At 41.0% G+C, this 21,659-nt stretch overlaps 1 protein-coding gene across 1 annotated transcript in view; it reads left to right on the forward strand.

Moving 5' to 3' along the window:
- The window catches only part of KDSR (3-ketodihydrosphingosine reductase), a 1,199,410-nt gene that overhangs the window by 831,534 nt on the left and 346,217 nt on the right, over positions 1–21,659 (forward strand). Inside the window, exon 8 of the mRNA XM_044065256.1 lies at positions 14,558–14,641. Coding sequence (XP_043921191.1) covers positions 14,558–14,641 — 84 coding nt within the window. The remainder of the gene's footprint in view (positions 1–14,557; positions 14,642–21,659) is intronic.

The following is a 21,659-nucleotide window of genomic DNA, read 5'->3' on the forward strand; positions in this document are numbered from 1 at the left end:
ATGAAAAACATACAAAATGATATCACTTTAGTTGCAAACAGTTTACATCACAGACACAATTGAAACAGCTGTAGTTGTAAACATTATAAATCACTTATAAACCTTCTAGTCATTGTCAGTCAAGCATTGTACAGCTCATTCAAATCCTGCCTCTTAAACCTCGTTCCTGCTGTGCATATACTGTTCCCACAATTCCCAATTTTTTCTATGTAGCTTGCTCCTTCCCTTTTGTAAAGATCCCAATTCCAGTTTTTATCTGTGTTACTATATTCACTACTTCTAGTAAAGTTGGTCTAGAATTTGATTTCCATTTTCTCGTAATTGCTTTATTGGCAACCACCATAATTAGACACAGCAAGATTTTACTGTGTCTAGACAACTCCGATTCTGTAGCATAACAAAAAAATCATCTTCCCAGTCAGTCCAGTCCGCTCACCCAGCATCTCTGACAGAGCGGTCCGCAGGGAATCCCAAAAGTCTGCCAGCTCATCACACCTCCAAAAAATATGTTCCCAGCTACCTCTGTCTTGCCCGTCACACCCCCAATATTTACTATCCACCTGAGGAAAAATTCTTTGGAGTTTACTTGGGGTATAAAAATACCTATGTAAACATTTCCAGGCAAAGATTCTAAATCTTCTAGACTTTGTTGCGTATTTGGGAGATATACATATATCCCCCATTGTACCTTTGTGAATTGTTTAGCCAGTCTCTCTTCCCAGTCCTTTCTAAGCTCCTCTGATTGATTCTTATAATTATCATGCAGTATTTTATATGCTTTACTAATTATTACTTTTTTAACAGCAGCTTTTGTTCTAGATTCTGTTAAAAACTCTACCAGTGCTGGTCTTTCATTTAAGAGCCCCCTATTTTGTTCCCTTTGCCTATACTCTGATATTGAATCCTTGATAGGGAAGGCAGTCTCTAACCTGCAGTCCAAATACATTTTTGGCCTCTTCCCATTCTATTACCTTTCCCTTTCTAGCTATTTGCTCCCAATACCTTGGTTCCTTTGCCAGTTTTCTCCAATAAATTCCAGCCCCCTCTTGCCTATTATCTGTATCCCTGACCAGAGTCAACCTTGTCGGCAAAATCTCTTTTCTCCATTCACGTGCTGATCTGGTTCTTAGAATACTCCCTGCTATTTTATGAATATAATACTCTGTATGATTTTGGTTGTTCTCCTTAAGAGTCTCCATCCAAAATCCCAATCTCTCCTTATTTCTTGAGCTTCCTCCCTGCGTCAGCATCATCTCTTTCCACTTTGAATTCTGCCTGTGCTATATATAAAAGCCTTAACTGTGTTGCTCTAAAATACCCCCTCAAATTAGGTAATCCTAGTCCACCCTGTTCTGTTGGTAGAATCAGCTTATCTCACTTGACCCTTGCTGTCTTCCATTCCCATATAAAATCCTTCAACTCTTTTTTTAATTGATATCCAAAATTTCTCCTCTAGTTGATAAAAAGTATGCCCGACCTCTGTATAAGACTAAAGACATTTTAATGGCTTATATCTTATTATCCATATCCATATAACAAAACTTCCAGTTTCTCAATTTTTGTATTACCTTCTGTTTAGTCTCTTCCTACATATCCTTAGCTGCCACCACAGAATAATTTCTAATCCATACTCCTAAATACTTCATTTTATCATGTTCCCATAAATGTGGATATTGTTGGACCAATTTGTGTGTGGGTACATAATTTACTGCTACTGTCTTTGTTTTAGCTTCATTAATTTTGTATCCCGAGAAGATTTGAAACTGTCTTAAAATGTTCCACAACGCTGTAATGTCCATTTCTGGTTTTGTCATGTATAAAATAATATCATCTGCAAAAAGAGCCAACGTTTCCTGACTACTGTACCAGTTATATCCTTGAATTTCTGAGTCCCTTATTTTCTTTGCCAGTGGTCCTAAATATGATGCAAACAACAAAGGGGAAAGCGGACAACCCTGCCTGGTTCCTCTACTCAAGCGGAAATTATTGGAGAGGACCCCACCTACTTTAATTCACACCTCCGATCCCTCATATATTCTTCTAATCAACCTTATAATTGTATCGGGGAAGGCAAATACTTCCTTTGCCCTGCTCATGAAGTCCCACTCTACTCTGTCAAATGCTTTCTCTCCATCAAGACCCACCAATAAAACTGGTACTTTCTTACATTCTGCTTCCCTCTGGGTCATCAACATTCTGTTAATATTGTCAGTTGTTTGCCTCCCCTCCACAAAACCACAATGATCCATATCTATCAATTTTGGTATCACTTTTGCCATTCTTTTAGCCATTATAGACTTAAACATTTTATAATCATGGTTTAGTATTGAAATGGGCCTGTATGAAGCTGGATCCAATGGATCTTTACCCTCTTTAGGCATTACCCTTACCACCGCCTTCTTCCAGGATGCTGGAGCTTCTCCTCTTAAAATGCTGTTAAACAAAATCTTCCAGATCTTTATCAGTTTTTCCCTCCAAACTTCCAAAGGAATACCATCTATTCCTGGGAACTTTCCTGTAGACTGGTTATACATAGCCATTTTTACCTCGTCCCTTTCTATCCTGTTAGTAATTGAGCCTCATCTACCTCTAACTATGGCATATTTAATTCTTCCGTAAATATTTCCATTTATACCTTTTCTTGATTTCCATATTTCTCTGCTTTATACAAACTTTCATAAAATTTTCCATATTTCTTACACTTCTACAGGGTCTCTTGGTTATCTTCTTTGTTATAGGCTCCCTAAGCTTGGTGACTGCCCTGAATTGTTGTGCTAAACGTTTTTGTGCTCTAGAATTATTATCAAAATGAGTTGCTTAACAGCAGTCTTTCTAAACTCATGCATATTATCAAGTTAATCCCTTACTTTCTGTTTAGCATTCTGCAGTTGCTTCCTTTCTTGTTCTGAGAGTCCCCCAATTTTGCAATACTTCAACATTTGTCAATCCTTCTAAATAATTCTTGTTAGTATTTAGCTATATCTCCCTTTCTTTTATTTCCAACCTAGTTTTAAGCTATACTTTAATTGTATACCACTCCTTACCGATGTTTTCTGAAGACAAATCTAATAATAAATTAATAATACATTTAATAGTAATTTAGTAATAAATCTAATAATAGCCAAATCTAGTAGCTCCTGAATTAATTCCACAACCCATTCCTTAAATTCCTCTCTTTTCAGCTGGTAGGTGGGAAAGCGCCAGTGTCTCATTTTCATTTCATTACCTTGCGTTTTTATTTTAGTTATTATTGGTGCATGATCTAAAATAGTTATTGGGTGCATTTCAAAACCTTCAGTTAAATGCACATGTTCATCTGAGATATAAAATCTATCTAGCCTAGCTCAATTTCTGTATCTCTGTGAATAAATATGTAAATTCACTCCAAACTCCTAGTACTAAATACACATCTTCTACGTCAAACATTTTCATAAATTTCATCAAACATCTACTCTCCCTTGTTATATTATCCCTTCTAGGCCCCCAGCCACATCTTGACTGTTGCAAACCAAATTCCAGTTTCCACCTATAAGTAATATTCCTTGCTGAAAGCTGATTATTTCTCCCAAAAATTTCTTAAGCTCCATTATAGCACTTTTAGGGGGGATGTAAATGCATGCCAGTATAATTCTCCTCCCTAGCCAGTAGTCCCTTAATACTATGTATCTTCCATTATTATCTTTTTTTCTTCTATCACTATTGGAGCTCCTCTTGCAATTAAAATAAGTACTCCTTTTCCTTTGCTCCAAATATTCTACTGAATAACTATCCTGAAAAACCTTTCTTTACCAAATTCTCATGTTCAATTCTCTCCAGGTGTGTCTCCTGTGGCATAGCTATTTGCACTCTACTTTTTTAAATATAGTTCACTACTCTTTCTTTTTTATATTTATCTGTAAGGCCATTTAGATTGAAAGACATTACAGAAAGCGTAATTTTCTTATAAAGTTATTATTACCACTTTTTATATACAACTGTTCTTTTGCTAAATGTCTATTTCCAACTTTTATGTAGCATGTATATACTGTTCGGCAGGTTGGTCTTTTGTACAGTTGTTTCATGTCATATCCATTTGTGCCTGTGTCACATCTTACATACCTTTTGTTTTTTTGAAAGCCCTCAAACAGAACAAAAGAACAACCCCCCCCCCCAACAAAAACTATGAATACTTTACAGTAGCACACAAAACAATGTACATTTTCAAATATTGAAGTTTTTGCTTCCTATTAAGAAATAAGTTCTAAGTTGATAGCTACACAGACAGGCTAAAATTAACCAAAAAGAAAGGATAGTCATGCTAAGACGCATGGTACAGCCTGTGCTATTAGTAAATGCTGTTTAATTTTTTATATCTATATAACTCTCATAGTTGAGAAAACACTTGAATGCTTTCAGTAAACACTTTCTCCAAGCCATTTTTCTTTATCAGATTATTTTCTAGAGACATGCAGACCAGACACAAAATTGCTAAGGGTACCTTGTTTATCAGAAAGAAAGACTTACAGTATTCAGTACTCTTTTTCATTTACATGCTTTGTAATAAACTTGTTAGTGGATAACGCGTATGTTTTTTACCCAGTCATTTCCCTATGCAAGCATGGGAAAAAGCACACTGATTTTTATTTTGTCATACTCTCTTAACCAGACCCTTGTGCTCTCCACCCATATCCTCCCCTCCTCATTCTTTTTTCATTGCAGTGCCTACATTTTTCAAAACTGGACAAAGAAAAAGAGAAAAAAAGGGAAAACAAGAAAAAAAAACAAAAGCACATGTTTATATTAGTATCCCCATTGCATTTATAAAAACCTGAGAGAACTTTACTGCATGCTAACTGGTTTTGTATCATCTTTAAAGCTGTCACACCCGGGAAAAACCCTGATTGTTTTCCGGGAACATTTTGTCCTTGCTAGTTTTTCTGTTCTTTTTTTTTTTTTTCTTTTCCCTCAGCCAGTCCCCTTCCACCAGACTGTGTCCAGTTTCTCTTTACCAGATTGTCTGCAGAAGTGCTACTTAGTATACATATGCGCAAGTGCTAGAAAAACAACAATATTCTTTTTTCATTTACTTGCTGTCTGTTTTAAAACAAAGGTCCTTAATCAGTCATTTTCCCATGCAAGAATGAAAAAAAACATCAATTTGAACTCTGTCATGCCCCGTTAACTAGGCTCCCTTCTTCCTTTTTTTGGTTAATCATTACATTGCTTATGTTTCTGAAAACTGCACAAGAAGAAAAAGACAAGAGGGGAGAAAAGTGAAAATTAAAAACACCTGTTTACAATTCCCATTACACCCATAGCATGCAAAGAACACCAAGCAACATAGATACAGTACTATTAAGAAAAGAAGGTGTTTTCTTTACTTACAGTTAGCGTTCTTCCCTCTCTTCCCATCCCCAAAGCATTTTTCTGAACATTAATGACATGAAGTAAGGCATATACTTGAGTCCCCCACTCAGCAAACAAATTTTGAAGAAGTCCAATGTTTCCAGATTTTCTTGTGCTATCATATTTCACAAATATAATTAATGCTTTGTAATCCCACATTAAGTTACTGATTATATTACTGTTCTTTTGATCCTGTCTCTGCTTCATTTCTAATGTGCTTTTGATTCTTCTGGTCAACTCTTGTGCTCCCTTCTTTATCTCCAACATTTTCCGTTGAAATACTGGAAAAGGTTTCACAGATGCAGTCTGTCTTTGGTCTTTATTACCAGAGGAGCAAGAAGCCGAATCTCCTTCTGTTTCACAGCTCAGATTTTGTTGGACAAACATCTGTATTTCCTCCTTAGCATGCACTTCATCAAAAAATGATTTTGTCCCTCCAGGGAAGAATACCTTGAAGACAAGTGGATATAGCAGTTTGGATCTCACACCTGTATCTCAGCATTCTCTGAATAGAGGGATGAATTTACTTCTCTTTTGCCTGGTGTACAATGAGGAATCATTCTCCACAAACATTCTGCTGACACCTACTTTTAGTATTTTGTCCTTCTGCCACAGTTTTGACAAAATCAAATCTGATGTTGTTAATCTTCACCTAATCCTTGACGGTGGGTTCGGTTCCGAATCCTCGGAACCGACTCGCCCCTTATTTTCCATCTCTCGCTCTTCAAACTCTCGAGCCCGTCTCTACCCATAATGCTCCTCACAGAGATTACCTCAGATCTCATTTTCCACATCACAGACCAGATGTGCCTTCATTATCTCTCGAGCCTTGGCGAATACTTGTGAGTTATAAATATGTATATCTTTCCTAAAAACCTCTTGTAGTTAACTCTACCTACCTTATCTAAACTACCCGCACCTCTTCTGCTGTTTTTTTCTCTTACCGTGAGGAATTTTTCTCCTTACCACCGTCATTGGTATTTCTTCCTCAAAAAAAAAAAAAAAAAAAAAAGAAAAAAAATTCTCTCTCATATCTTTTTCCTACCTTCTAATATGTCTGAGAAGAAACAATCTCCAGTGAAACCTAAGTGCTCTTCAGGTTTCAAGAGATGTACAAAGTGTGAAGGGAGAATGCCCAGTTCTGACGGGCACACCATTTGTGTGTATTGTTTAGGCGAAGTACATTTCCAAGAGAATTGTGCTAGTTGTCACGGGTTTTCTTCCTGTACCTTAATGGAACGAAAAAAATAAGCTTTTGTTGAAAGGCCTGTTAAAATCTGCTTTCGATGAGGCCATTTCTGGATCTAAAGAGAAAACTGTGGAAGCGGGAACTTCTTCCCCCAGTTCAAAAAAAGAGACCTTCTTCGGTTCTGAGTTCTTCAGAATCGATGAGAAAAATTTCTAAAACTTCTTCAGCAGCGAAAAGCTCTTCGGGACCGGGAGAATTACTGGCATCTGTATCACATTATCGCATTTTAATAATATCGAACAGCTACAATATTGAAAATGCTGTTCAGCAACACCCCCCCCGCTAATTATATATACCAACTCCGAGATTGCAATACAGTGAGGAAAGGGCACATTTTTCCGATCTCATAAAAAACATTTCACTGAACAGCATTTTCGACTTTGTAGCTGTTTGACATTTTAAAAATGGAATAATGTGATATAGACCCAAATTATCAGTGCCTAGCAAGACACCTTTGGAACACTCCAATGCCTCGGCCCTGGCTCTGACTGAGCTGTCGGTACCTAAGCCTTCAGATTCATTTACTTCATGAAGGACGTCATATTCTCCTTCTGTGGACCCTTTTAACCACACCCCTTTCATGGAAGTCAGACGGTCCAGATCTCGTTCCACTGTATTGGTGAGGTCTACTAAAAGTTTATCGGAACAGGACATTATGAGGTTAGTGGACCAGCTGCTAGTGGCAAGAGGATTAACTTCGGTTCCAAGCCAATCCGGCATCAAAACTGCTCATTCCATGATGCCTACATACACTCCTTCTCCAACTCTATCACAGCCCTTGGAGTCCTCTGTTCCGACAGTCCCGGCTCTGACTGAGTCTGTTCCAACAGCCTTCCCATCTTCGCTTCTGACTACAGCCTTGAGTTTTTCTGGATCTTCTGCACTGGGGGACGCCCGGAATCGAGATTCAACGGTCAGTTCCGGGATCCATGATATCTTTTTGGCTCCGTCTGAGCCATCCATGCCTCTTGGAGCTTCGGCTCTTGTAGTTCAGACTCAGGCTCCAGGTGCAGTGGCAGTCTCCTCGGTGCGGGGTTTGACCTCGGTTCCGAAGCAGTCCTTTTCGGTTCCGGGCTCCCACCCCTCTATGGAGGGAGGGGGCCTGCCTTCCATATCACGAAGAAGGCAGTTTCCCTTGGGGCTTCTCAGTCGTTGCCTTCCCTGTCTGGGCAAATATCTGCCCCTTCCTTTCAGCCAGAGCTGCCATTGACCTCATTCCCCGGACAGAGGGTGCAAAAGCCCGAGGTAACTCCCACCCTGGTGGTTACCTCTTCAGATACTTCTTCGGAACTTCCACCCGAAATAGTCCCTGTAAAGAGGAAGTGCAAGAGGAAGCGCCTTGACTCCCCAGAGGAGTCTTGCACCAAACATACTGACTTCGATGAAGGCGAAGGTTCCCCAAAGTCACCCCCTGAAGATGTTTCCTTTGAGGACATCCTTGAAATACTGAAGCAGAGGGCTGACTGGTCATCCACACAACCTTCCACAGAAGAGTCTGTATACCTGGAGGCTTTTCGCGCCCAACCCTCCACTTCTTGGATTTTTCCACCCGCTGATGAACTGTTGAAATTGTTCGCTCAGTGGGCTTGAAAGATACCCGACGCCATAGAGCCTATTCGCAAAAGGCCTGATTGTATTTTGTCTGCACCAAAGGATGAACTGCATTGCTCCAAGGGAATCCCTGTTGATGCTGTGGTGGTAGCAGCAGCCACCGAAAAAGAACTCACAGAAGAGAGTCACACTATCCATCCTCCTAACAAGGAGACTAGGACCTTGGATAGATTCGGGAAGCGTGTTTTTGCTTCAACAGCCTTTGCTTTGAACTATATGGCACACTTTACCAGATTACAAAGAGGCTTAATTAACAAACTTTCTAACACTCTGGCAGGAGCAGTAGCTGCAGAGGTTCATGATAAGATCTCCTCCCAGCTTACAACCCCCAAATCCATCTCCAATTCATCCATGAGGCTCATAGCACATGCAGCCGAAGGGACGTCCAGAGCAGCGGGTTCAGGCATAGTCATCAGACGGCATTCCTGGATGCGCTTATGTGACTTCGTGGAGCCATTCAGAGCATCATTCGTCAATGCACCCTTTGACGGATCTACCCTTTTTGGTCCTAAATTTAAGGAAACTCTAGTGAGCATGATGGCAAGACCCTATCTGCCGTGAGCATATGTTTCTCTACCCTTCAGCGACCATACTCAAGGAATCAGAGGAGTGGGAGACTATGGTTCAAGAAATCCAAAGGGCCTTTCTATGACTCACATGGTAAAGATTTCCCCAGTGCAGAGGGGGAAACAATGGACGCCACCACCCTAGGGGCCAGAATGGACCACAAAATCAGGGGCCCTGGGAATCCTTCTTTGGTACTTCCTATCAACATCCCTGAATGGATGCCCAATTGTCTTCCTCTGGTGGCAGTCAGGGGACAATTATCCCTGCACCTACCGCCTGGCAAATAAAAACTCTGGACAAATGGGTGCATGTAGTAATATCAAGAGGCTACCAAATCCCCTTGTCCATGAACCCCAAACCTCAGAAAAAAACTCCCAGATGTTCCACCCAATCAAAGGGAGGCAGCAGCTTTGGAAATCCAAAAGCTGCTAGACAAAAGAGTCATACAAAAAGTCCCACCAGACCAGATAGGATCCGGGGTTTACTCAAGATTCTTTTTAGTGCCCTAAAAAACAGGGGCCTGGAGACCGATTTTGGATCTCAGCCGACTCAACAAATCAGTCAACCAAACCAAATTCCGGATGGTCTCGGTACAAGCCATACTTCCTTTCTTGGAAAAAGGCAACTGGATGTGCTTGGTAGACCTCAAGGATGCTTTATTACCACATAAAAATGGAAAAGGGCACCAGAAGGTTTCTACACTTCTGGCTAGGAGCCAGTCACTGCCAATTCAGAGCACTATCCTTTGGACTCACCACACCCCCCAGGGTGTTTGCCAAATGCCTGACAGTGGTTGCAGCTCATCTCAGACTGCAAGAGTTTTGAGTATTCCAATATCTCGATGACTGGCTCCTCACTGCTACCACCAGGCATCACTTAGAAATAACAAAAGAATATACCATGTCTGTTTGCACATCCGTAGGCATCTCAATAAATCTTGAAAAATCCCAGCTGCAACCCACACAACATCAGCATTTCATAGGGGTGCAACTGAACACTGTCCCAGGAATAACTTCTGTTCCTCCAGAAAGACTGCTAAGCATCAGGGCTCTGGTGAGACAGATTATTCAAAACGACAGAGTCCCAGCAAGATTAATTCTTCAAACCTTGAGTTCAGTGGCTGCCGCAATCACTCTGGTTCTCCTAGCAAGGTTTCACATGTGAATACTACAGTGGTTACTAGCAACATAGTGGTCTCTAGTCTATCAACCAATGTCTTATCAATTTTTAGTAACCAACCTCTGCAAAGAAGACCTCAAATGGTGGCTTAATTCAGATCAGATTCTCCTGGGCCGACCTTTCACTCTACCTCAACCCCAAGCCATAGTGACCACGGTTGCTTCCCAGATTGGGGGGGGGGGGGCACTTTCTGTGAAAGACACTTCAAGGCACATGGCCCCAACTGGATGCCAATCTGCACATCACTGTTCTAGAAATGAGGGCAGTGCTATTAGCGTTGCAAGCATTCCAGGATTCCCTTCCTCTAGGAACAGTTGCAGTTCAAACAGACAACATGTCAGTGGTCTGGTACATCAACAAACAAGGGGGAACCAAATCATATCCACTATGTCGAGAGGCACTCAGTGTGTGGAAATGGGTGATTTCTTCCAACCGTTTTCTCATAGCAACGCACATTCCAGGAAGTTCAAATGTGATAGCAGGCAAATTGAGCAGGACTATTCTCATGCCTCACGAGTGGTCCCTGAATCCAGTAGTGGCGGAAGGGATTTTCCGTGGGCCAACCTTGCTGCGATTTCTTTGCTTCTCCCATGAACAACAAATACAGAAGTTGCTTTGCCCTAATCCCTCCACCGGGAGAGTCACCCAGGGATGCTCTCCTACACAATTAGCCTCCCAGTCTATTATATGCCTTTCCCCCAATTCCATTAATCTCTCAGTTTCTGAAGAAAGCAAAAAGGGCAAAGAATACCATAATCCTCATTGCCCCATTCTGGCTTGACAAGTCTGGTTTCCCTTCCTTTGGCCTCATCTGCTACAGAAACCATGGACTCTGGACCAGTTCCAGACCTGCTAACTCACCAAGAAGGCATGGTTCACCCAAACTTGCAGCACCTCAAACTAAAGGTGTGGTTCCTGCAATTCCCATGCTTGGCAGGCAAGCCCCTCTGTCATCACCCATTCAATGTATTATTATTGCACATCACAAACCTACAACTAAAAAACTTTACCTGAGCAAATGGAGAAGATTTACCATATGGGCTTTAAATAAGGAACTTGATCCCTTTAATGCCCCAATTGAATACATATTGGACTTCTTGAATACTCTCTTTGAGTCTGGTTCCTCTACTTCAACTGTAAAAGTTCGGTTGGCGACAATCTCTAATTTTTATACTGGACAACAATGACTCTTCAGTAATGTCCCATAAGCTTTCCAGAGCCTTCCTGAAAGGGTTGTCCTTGCTAAGACCCCCTTGTAAAGATCCAGTTCCTCCATGGGATTTGACTACTGTCCTACAAGCATTAACTCAAAGCCCCTTTGAACCAGCTGATTCTTGTCAATTAAAATTTTTGACTTGGAAGACTTTATTTCTAGTAGCCATCACTTCTGCAAGGAGAGTCTCTGAGTTACAGGCTCTATCATGCAAATCTCCCTATTTAATTTTTCATAAAGACAGGGTTCAACTAAGAACAAATCTCTCTTTTCTTCCAAAAGTAGTTACTGAATCCAATATCAGCCAGACCATATTTTTACCAACTTTTTTCCCTAATTTTACCAACAAAGGAGAACACTCTGCATTTGCTAGATGTTCATAGAGAGCTGCACTTTTATCTCCACAAAACTAAGGAATTCCGTAAATCTGACCAATTATTTGTGGCCTTCTGTTCCTTAAAAATGGGTTGTGCAGTCTCCAAAGTTACCTTGGTTAAGTGGTTGAGAGTCTGTATTTCTTTCACCTAGCAATCTCAAGGACTTCAACTTCACAAAACAGTTAAAGCTCATTCTACGAGGGCAGTTGCCACTTCAGCAGTTTTTCATGCAAGAGCTTCTCTAGACATTTGTGCAGCAGCTACTTGGTCCTCTCACCATACCTTCATTGCACATTACAAACTAGATCAAATCTGGAGAGGTCACACATCCTTTGGCTCTATGCTTGCTTCAGAATTTTCTTCCGTGAGACCTCCCAAGATAGATAAGTTGCTGGGGATTGTATTCCACCATCAAGGATTAGGTGACTGTTAACATCAGATAAAGAAGTTATGTCTTACCATAACATTCCATCTGTGTTGTTCATCTTCACCAATCCTTGACAATACCCTCCCACCAACCCCCATCCTAAATTTTTTAGTAGGCCTCACCAATTCTGATCCATTTTCTCATCAGGAATCCATAGATGGCATTGTCTTCTTTGTATATATCTCTATATGTATATATGTATGATATTGTAAAATTTGGCTATATTCTGCTGTCTAGCAAACACGATCTGAGGTAATCTCTGTGAGGAGCATTATAGGTAGAACTGGGCTCGAGAGTTTGGAGAGTGCGAGCTGGAAAATAATGGGTGAATCGGTTCTGAAGGTTCGGAACCAAACCCACTGTCAAGGATTGGTGAAGATGAACAACACAGATGAAATATTATGGTAGGATTGGATCCTTACAGTTAAAGGTCTGGGTTGCTTTCTTATCGCTAGATTTAGAGCATACACACGATGTGCCCGTTCAGCTAATAAATCCTGCTCTGAAATACCAGTCCATCTATTTATTTGTGCTTTCATAAATTTAATGCAGTCTGTTCCTTCCAACTTTTCTGGTATAGCTGAAAATCTCAAGTTTTCCATATGTGCTCTGTCCTCTAATTCTGTTATTTTTTGAAACATCTGTTCCTCAGCAGTCTCATAATCAGCCATCCTTTCTTCATTTCAGTCTCTGACTTTTTCAGCTTTATCATCTCATCTGAATATGTGTTTAAAGCTTCTTCCATTTGTTCCAGCTTTTTGTTGTTTGTGTTAATATACTCTGTCAGTGTTTTGTTTGTTTTAACCAGGTCTGTATGCAGTTGTTTTATATCATCCTGTAGGTTATTGGAAGTCATGTCTGAAAGTTGCATTACTTTTTGCTGAACAGCTGCAGAACTCTCCCTAGTCCGTGTTTCTTCCTCACTTTTTGTAGCTGATTTTTTTTCAGGTCTTCTGTATTTCTTTATTCTTGGCATCCAGGTAGTGTACTTACTAGCCAGTTACTGAAATTCACCTATAAACACAAGTCTACTGGCCTTCTCTGCTAAGTGTCTGTTTTCACACTGGGAGAGCTAAAAACAAGCTGTTACCCAGTGTGCAGCCATGTTGGAACCAGTACGTTTGGCATATTGGTGCTTTAAGACTTGACCTTCTGACACCCTCCTGTTTGGCCTTCCTTTGAGTTCTTTCTCGTAAGAGGATTAATCTTTTACAATTCTTTACCACGATTGTGACTGGAAGATGGTGTTTTATTTTTATGTTATTTATTTGTTCTTTGTTGACAGGGTTAATCCCTCTATGCTAGCAGCCTCTTTTCAGTGGGAGATGTGAGGTGGTATTTATAATTCTAGAAGAAATTTGGCCAGAGCAGCAGGGAATTTCACCTGCTCTATTCAGTAGGTCCCATGGGATCTTTTACATCCACTTGAGCTACCATGAACTCAAGTAGATGGGACCTTGGTTTAACATCTCATTGGAAGAATGGTATACTCAAGAGTGCAGACCCTGACCCCCCAAATCCCCAGCTGTAATGTAGTGTCAACAATTGGAAAATATATCCAATCCCCCAGAGCAGGAGTAGAACCCACAGCCTTATGGGTTTCCAGTACCAAAGGTAGGCATGCTTCCTGTTGTGCCGTTAACACATAAAGGTTAAAGATAAGTAACACAGAGACTGTGATGTCTTTTTTGCTTTGAATGTGGTATCATGCATGTATATATGCCTTTAAGTGCAGCAACAAAAGAAATTCAAAATTGTCTCAAGCTAGGATTATCAGGTCAAGAAGTCCAAATAGCTACCTGCTACAGATGGCCTCTTTGTTAATTAACAGATACGGTGAGCATGAATCTGTTCTCTGCAAAGATAAAACCTGAATGAACTCTGTCATTTTGCTTCTCTATACTTTGTGAATGTGATTATTTGCAAACCTTCTGAAGTCTTTGTTGATACTACCTGCCTATATATTTCAAAGCCATTCTGTAGGGAATAACTGAATGCTGTATCCACACTGCTCTGAATAATTCACTTAGTTTGTTAAACCGTCATTGTTAAGTCACCCCTTATCAAAATGAAAAGGATGAGAATTATAGGCCCTCATAAGTTAGAAAGCTGTGATTTTTAAATGCCCAATTTTCAGAGGGTTTGGGCTTTACCACAGCCCCCCCCCCCCCAACACACACCCATTTTTAAGGTTACTGCACCTTGAGATAAGTTGAAATTACACAAAGCATTCTAACTTTTGAATTTATGAGAATTCACATTTATTTTCTTCAGTTTTAAAGAGGAGCCTATGTAACTTTGTTTCTGTGCTGCCATTGATCTCTGCTTGGAGGAGAAGAGAACTATCTCACCAATGTTTTAATGTATTTGTTTAAAATATTTATGATAACTATGTTCATTGAATATATGTAATAAATTTAGTACAGTGTGTGATTGCAAATCATATTGTAACAGCAGTTATGTTAGAATATTCACAGTACTTCAAGTAAAATGCATGGTTGCAAGATCCACTAGTAGTTACATAAAAATATGTGCTTTTTTCCCCTTAGCCTCTGGAAACCAAACTAATTTCTGAAACCTCTGCTCTTACAAAGCCAGAAGTAGTAGCCAAATGTATAGTAAAAGATGCTGTGGTAAGTAACCTAGATACTTTAGCTACTTCAAGTGTACATTTTTCTGTATATTCACATTACTGGCATTTCCACAGAATTGTGATATAGCTGGGTTCAGTTTCACAAACCTGCATGACAGATGCAAACAGCTAGGAGCCAGTAAGCCCACAATCACATTCTTTTAAATTATGGCAGCAAGCGAAAAGGGCAACATCTTGTGACATTCTACGTACACGTCTAGCTTTATTCTAGGAAACTTAGACACACTGCATAATACATCACTTCCCTCCCTTTAAAATAAACACTTGTCATTTTTACTAAAACTGTTTGCTGCTTTACTTTATACTGTTTCAGGGGCATCACACGATATGTAAATGTTAAAATGCTATGAATAATTTGCAACAAGTGGGTATGAGCTATGCGTCAGCCTTTTGCTGTCATATGTTACTAAGTCATTCCTTCAGGGTGACATTTTTATTTATCTACCACATTTTAATACTTAAAACTCATTAGCAAAAGGTGAGCATATAGTAAGTACAACAGTTATATAGAGTAAGGTCAGATGTTATCATCGGGTGCTACTACCTTCCATTCCTGTACCTGAGTTATTGGCAAATCCAGTGTAACAGTCAGAGTAAGTGACCATCTCAGAAACAGTCTCTCTCTCTTTTTCTTTTGCAATTGCAACATTTCACAGGTAGAACTGTCCATTATGGTAGTCTTTCAAGCATGTCATTATTCTGAGGTAAGAATAACCCAGAAGCCTTTGGTTGTATCTTAAGTCTTTAGACCCTCTTTTCATGTCAGCGTTGTAGGACCTCAGGACTGCCAAGATGGCTGCACACTGATCAACAGCTTAATTTCACTTCTCCTCAGTGTGAAAACAGAAACTGAGCAAAAAAGACTGTGAAATTGATAAAGTGGGTAAAATTTGGTTACTAGCTATTGGATACAATCTTTGGATGCCAGCAAAGAAGAAAATTGGAGAACCTGAAGGAAAATCAACCAGGAAAGATGTAAAGAAAACACTGCCTGGGAAGAAGAATCCTGCAGCTGTTCAGCAAAAAGCAATTCGAGCTTTAACTTTGATACAAGACATGGCTTTCAGTAATTCAGAGGAAAAAATAAATGTACTCCGATGTGATTTAAATAAATATTGAAAGAGTATCTTATTCTTCTATCGGCTTTTCCCAGTTAGGGGTCACCACAGTGGAACTCTGGTCCGCTAATGATTGGCAGTAGATTTTTACGGTGCCGAGGTGCCAGCTCGACGCCCAGCCTTCAACGAAGGCACACCCTACGCATGTTTTTCGAACGCCACTCGACCGAGGGGAGGACATGCAGACTCCACACAGAAGGCGCTCCAGCCGAGAATAGAACGGGAGAACCTCTTGCTGTGAGGCGACAACGGTACTGCTGCACCAAGGCACCAAATTCAGATTACTGTTTCCCCAATCCTATGATTTTAAGACATCCTCTTTATACAAACCCTACACAAATACAGCCCTTCGCAATACAGAGTGGGCTATCAGTGCAGTTGTGAGAGGTAAAATAATCATTTATAAAGTTTCTTTCTGACTTCACTCTCGTGTTTTCCATCATTAAGTGACATTAACATCACTAAAGAAGCAGACGCATTTCTGCACATTTCTGCAATCAAGGTTCAAGCTTCAACAACAGTGTAAGCAACAGGCTCAGTTAAAATTCTTTAAACATGGGCTTTACGGACTGCTCTACTACCTCTAGACTCCACAAGGAACCAACCTATTAAGTACAACTCAAAGTTTAACTCCATGATCACTTTTTGTCAAAGGAAATCACTTCTGGTGCATTGTTTTAACTATACACAAGCAATAATTCCCTTCTTTGGGGAGATTTCTGCCTTCCTTTATTTTGTGTGATCATGGAGTTAATGTAAAGTTTCAGGGGTGTGGGGTGCTTTTCTAGTGCAAAAAAATGCTTACAGATAATGTTTTAGTCTCTCTGGAGTTGCTCCTTCAAGCAACTGTAAGTCGACTCATAGAAATAAATCTAGTTGGTTGTATTCAAAAAGTCTATAATTTATTTCAAAGATAAATGCACTGCTTAAAAATGGCCATTGTGGTGCAAACTGATTTACCTCAGCTTGTCTTTTATCTATCCTGCATTGCCAACTTCACAAAAGACAACATGCATGGTAGTAGGTAGATGTAGTTAAACAGAGCTACAGGGCAACTTGAAGAGTATGAGCTTCTCTACGGAGGGAAGACACACTCTTACCAGAAAGGCTCATCCAGACTCTGCTACACTTTGCTGTGAAGGAAAGGTTAGTTTGCTTTTATTTTTTGAATTACTGCATTGCCTTTCTATATTTTGAATACTGTAGTTTGTTTTCTTTACCTTGTGTTTTGCTTGCATTCTGTTTTAACAGCATGTTAAAACTTCAAAAGAGACCACAGCTCTCTCTGTTCTGAGTCAGGCAGAAGTTTTCCGCCCTCCCACCCATTTAAGTTGTCTTGTTAAATACCACTGTCTTTCTAGTTGCCCGCTTCTTATGTTAATCTGACCATATATCTCATTTCTCTCTACTTTCACTGGCTTATGTGAGTAATCACAAAATCATCATTTTTGAAATCCCACCCCTTCAATTATTTAAATTTATTGGCCATCCTACAGTATTTCATAGTACCAAAATACAAAAGTGACCACCCCTTTCAATCCATCTTGCTGTTTTAAAAATAGTAACTCTCCACTAAACCTTAACTTTTTAAACAGGTAAAACTCAAGTTACCTACTTTCACACCTAACTTCTCTAGTGCACACTGCAGAGTGCATTCTATTCAATCTTACCTTTAAACATCCCTGTGACTAGCACTTTCTCTAATACCTGCTGGAAAGCACTAGGAAGCCTTAAACTCATACAAACACTGAACTCTCCTTGTTAACAAGGAGAAATTAATAGTAGGCACTAAACAGCCTATAATTGCAAAGTACCTTGCTAAGGAAACAGCTCCTATACTTTACAAAGAAAAAAAAAAAGCCCCAAACCAGGCATGTCCAAGGGTCAGCTTCCGGTGATTTCTCCTGTCCACTGGTGAATCTGGGCATACTGGGGCAATGCAGCAATTGCCTCATGTACACAGACAACCCTCTCCTCCTACCACCCAACACTACAACCTGTGAGAGATGCACTTACATAGCCAAAATGGAAGCAAAGCTCTCTCCACCCAAGATTGTGCTAAACAGTCAAGAGGAGAAGGTTAACACCCACACTACACCTCAAGCAACACATAGCCCTTCTAAACCCGCACCACCAACACCCACATATAGCAACACTAAATCCACATATGCAGAGGCCCTTAACTGTAACCTGCCCAAGCAACAAAGACCTCTGAAGCTGAAACGCAAACAAACACCAATCACAACCAATGTGTCACATAGTTCACAACACCAGTGTGCCACCCAGCAACAGCCCCTAAGGCAAGACAATGTACCTAACACTTTAGTCATAGGTGACTCTATAGTCCGGCACACTGATGTCCCTCTCACCAGGTTGAATAAGGAGAAAATTACAGTCAGCTGCCTGTCGGGTGCCAGGATCCGCCACATAACGCATGCACTCAAGTCACTCCACAACAAGTACAAATATGACTCTGTCATTGTCCATGTTGGAGTGAATGACTTGAGACGTACCTCCCTGGACTACATGAAAAGAGACATGGAAGAGCTCTCGGATCATGTGGCCCAGGCAGGTATGACCCTAGCCCTGTGTAGCATCCTGCCTTCGCCCAGAATGATACCACAATAAGGATAAAATGATTGACTTCAACAATTGGCTAAGCTTATGGTGTCATTCAAAGGGGATCCAGTATCTGTCTGCCTGAGATGACATGATTGACAGACCACGATGCTTTGCCAGAGATGGTCTGCACCTGTCGCCCCTGGGATGCAGGTTACTGGCTAAGGCTCTTGCCACCCCTATAGTGCCTTTTTTAGGCAAACTTCAAAGGACAAAACCACCACCGTAACAGATACAAGCATGCAAAATCTGAAGGTAATGCTACTCAATGCTAGAAGTCTAAACCTCAAAATGCACTCTCTCGAGGCACTCCTAAAAATGGAGAACATCGATATCTGTGCAGTAACTGAGACCTGGTTCAAGGCTCCAGAGAGCACCCCTGCAATACCAGGCTACAACTCTTACCACACTTTTCGGCCACCAAACCAGGACCGAAACACTAAAGGTGGAGGAGTGTCAATATTCACCAAGGATATTCACACCACCAGGCTAGTTGGCCAACACAATGTGTCTGAAATTCTCCAAGTGCAACTAACACTGGGTAAGACTGCAATCCAAATTGTAGCTTGCTACAGATCTCCATCCATACCCCAAGATTCTCACTACACCTTTCTAAACATACTGGAAAATATTAAGATAGAACCAAACACCCTAATACTGGGTGATTTTAACTACCCTGCCATTAACTGGGAAAACTACTCATGTCCCAACACCTTTGCAACGGTTCTTGGAATTCATAAATTCCAATGCCCTGGATCAACTAATCCATAGTCCCACCAGGGCTCCAGTATCCTAGACCTGGTCATTACCAACATGGGAAATCAATGCTCCATACCTATGGTCACCCCCTCGTTGGTCAGGTCTGACCATAAGCTAATCACCCTTAACATCCACATCCCACCCCACCCCCAGTAAAGAAACCACCTATAAAAAATTCTCCTAAGCCAACTTCATGCTACTCAAGTCAGAAGTGACAAACTTCATGACACCCATGCAGACGGGAACTGAAAGTTCAACTGCTGAATCCTACACTAAGGCACTGTACGAGCACATCCACTCATGCATGAATCGTGCCATCCCAAATAGAACCAAAATGATCTCATCCAAAAAAAGGAAGCCAATCTGGTGGTCCCCTGCCATAAACAAACTTTACAACAAAAAGAAGAAACTTTTGCAGAAAAGAGGAAAATCCCAGGATGCAAAAAACTCCCTTACTAGCCTCAGTAAGAAACTGAGATGCCTCATAAAATCCTCCAAAGCTAGTTACGAAAATAAAATTGCCAAAGATTCCAAAGACAACCACAAAGCATTCTATAACTATGTCAAGAATCTAAATGGCAATGCTCAGATCTGCTCCGAGCTAAAACAGAATGGCATTAAATATACTGATCCGAAGGATATTGCCAATATCCTGGCAGATCGATTCAGTGCCAACTTCACCCCCTCTCACCCCTAAATGGCCCATCTCAATACCGGAAGATTGCCAAATTCCAGTAATAACGGCCACACAGGTACAAAACTCACTCTCTAAAGCCAAGAATACAGCATCCATGGGACCAGATGACATCCCGGCTGTGTACTACATGAACTACAATATGAACTGGCACCTCACCTAAGTGTCATGTTTAATCATAGCCTCACCTCAGGTTTCATGCCCACTGAGTGGCGCAGAGCTACAGTTATCCCAATCCACAAGGGGGGATCCACCTTGGATCCCGGAAACTACTGTCCCATCAGTCTGACAAGCCTTATCTGCAAGGCCATGGAGCGTATTATCATGGAACTTATAAACAAAGACATTGGCAACCTTCAAACACTGGACCCCACCCAGTTTGGGTTTGTGAAGGGCCGATCTTGTCTCCTGAACCTGATTGACTTCTTTGAATCAGTCTCCAGAGCCATGGACAAGGGTAAGGTGATCCACAGAGCCTATCTAGACCTTGCCAAGGCCTTTGACACCATCCCCCACTCTGGAATCATAGATAAACATACTAAGTTGGGCATTAATCCCTATGTCACCCAATGGGTTGCTAAATGTCTTACTGATAGAACCCACACTGTAAAAGTAGCTGACTCCAAATCCAGCTCCAGACAAGTGGAGTACCTCAGGGTTCAGTCCTGGGGCCGCTCTTGTTTGGCATCTACTTCTCTGAAGTACAGGGCAACACTAAGGGATTCTGGCTAACAAAGTTTGCAGATGACTGCAAACTGGGAGCCATTATTGAATCCCCAAATGATGTGGATACTCTACAAAAGGGCCTTACAGAAACAGATGCTTGGTGCCAGAGCCATGGGCTCAAGCTCATTGCCAAGAAATGTATTGTTATCCCCTTTGGGAAAAAACATGTATCCATGAATTACCATATAGGTGGCAGTACACTAAACACAGAAAGTGTGATAAGAGACTTAGGGACACAGGTGGACAGTGGTCTCACATTCGATAACCACATCGCCAGAACAGTCAGGAAATCCTTCTATGTGGCACACCTCATCACGAAGGGTTTTCATCCAGAAAAAAGGAGGTCATTGTCCCACTGTACTCATCCCTCATTAGACCCATTATAGAATACAACGCCCCATTTGGTATGTACCTCTCAAGACATCTGCAACAACTGGAAAGGCCTCAGAAATACCTCACTAAAAGAATCACAGGCCTAAAGCAGATGCCCTACGCTGACTGCCTTAAAAAACTCCAGCTATACTCTGTCGCATATCGTCTACTCAGAGGCGATCTCTGCTTAACATACAAGGCCATGTCAAACCCAGAGCTGTTGGACATGCTACACTTAAAGAAATCCCAATTCCTCAGAGCTACACGCTCCAGGGATCTAAACCTTGTCATCACAATAAACAAAACATGCTGGAGGGATAGGTTCCTGACCCATAGACTCCCCAGACTCTGGAATAGATTGCCCATACATGTCAAGCAGAGTGCCTCTTTGGACCTCTTCAAGAGGAACCTTGACGATTGGATGGGAGAAAGGAAATTCACCCCAGGGATCACGTCAGGGACAGGGGTCCAGGAAAGTAAATAATGTGGGAAGAAATAGCCAGGGAATTGTTATGGCTAGGCTTGTATAGGCCCTAGGGCTGATAGCCTAGTACTAACCTATGAACCTACATAAAAATACAACTCAGCCCAGCACAAAAGGGTGGGACTTAACTTGTAAACTAAGAAAGGCACATACCTCTCAACCTTGTAACATAATACTGAAAGAGTATATCAACTTAAAAATCAAAAGGCTGGAAAAAATAGAAGAA

This window comes from Protopterus annectens, chromosome 3.part0 (genome assembly GCF_019279795.1).
Source record: "Protopterus annectens isolate FY-2018-M chromosome 3.part0, PAN1.0, whole genome shotgun sequence".
NCBI lineage: Eukaryota > Metazoa > Chordata > Ceratodontiformes > Protopteridae > Protopterus > Protopterus annectens.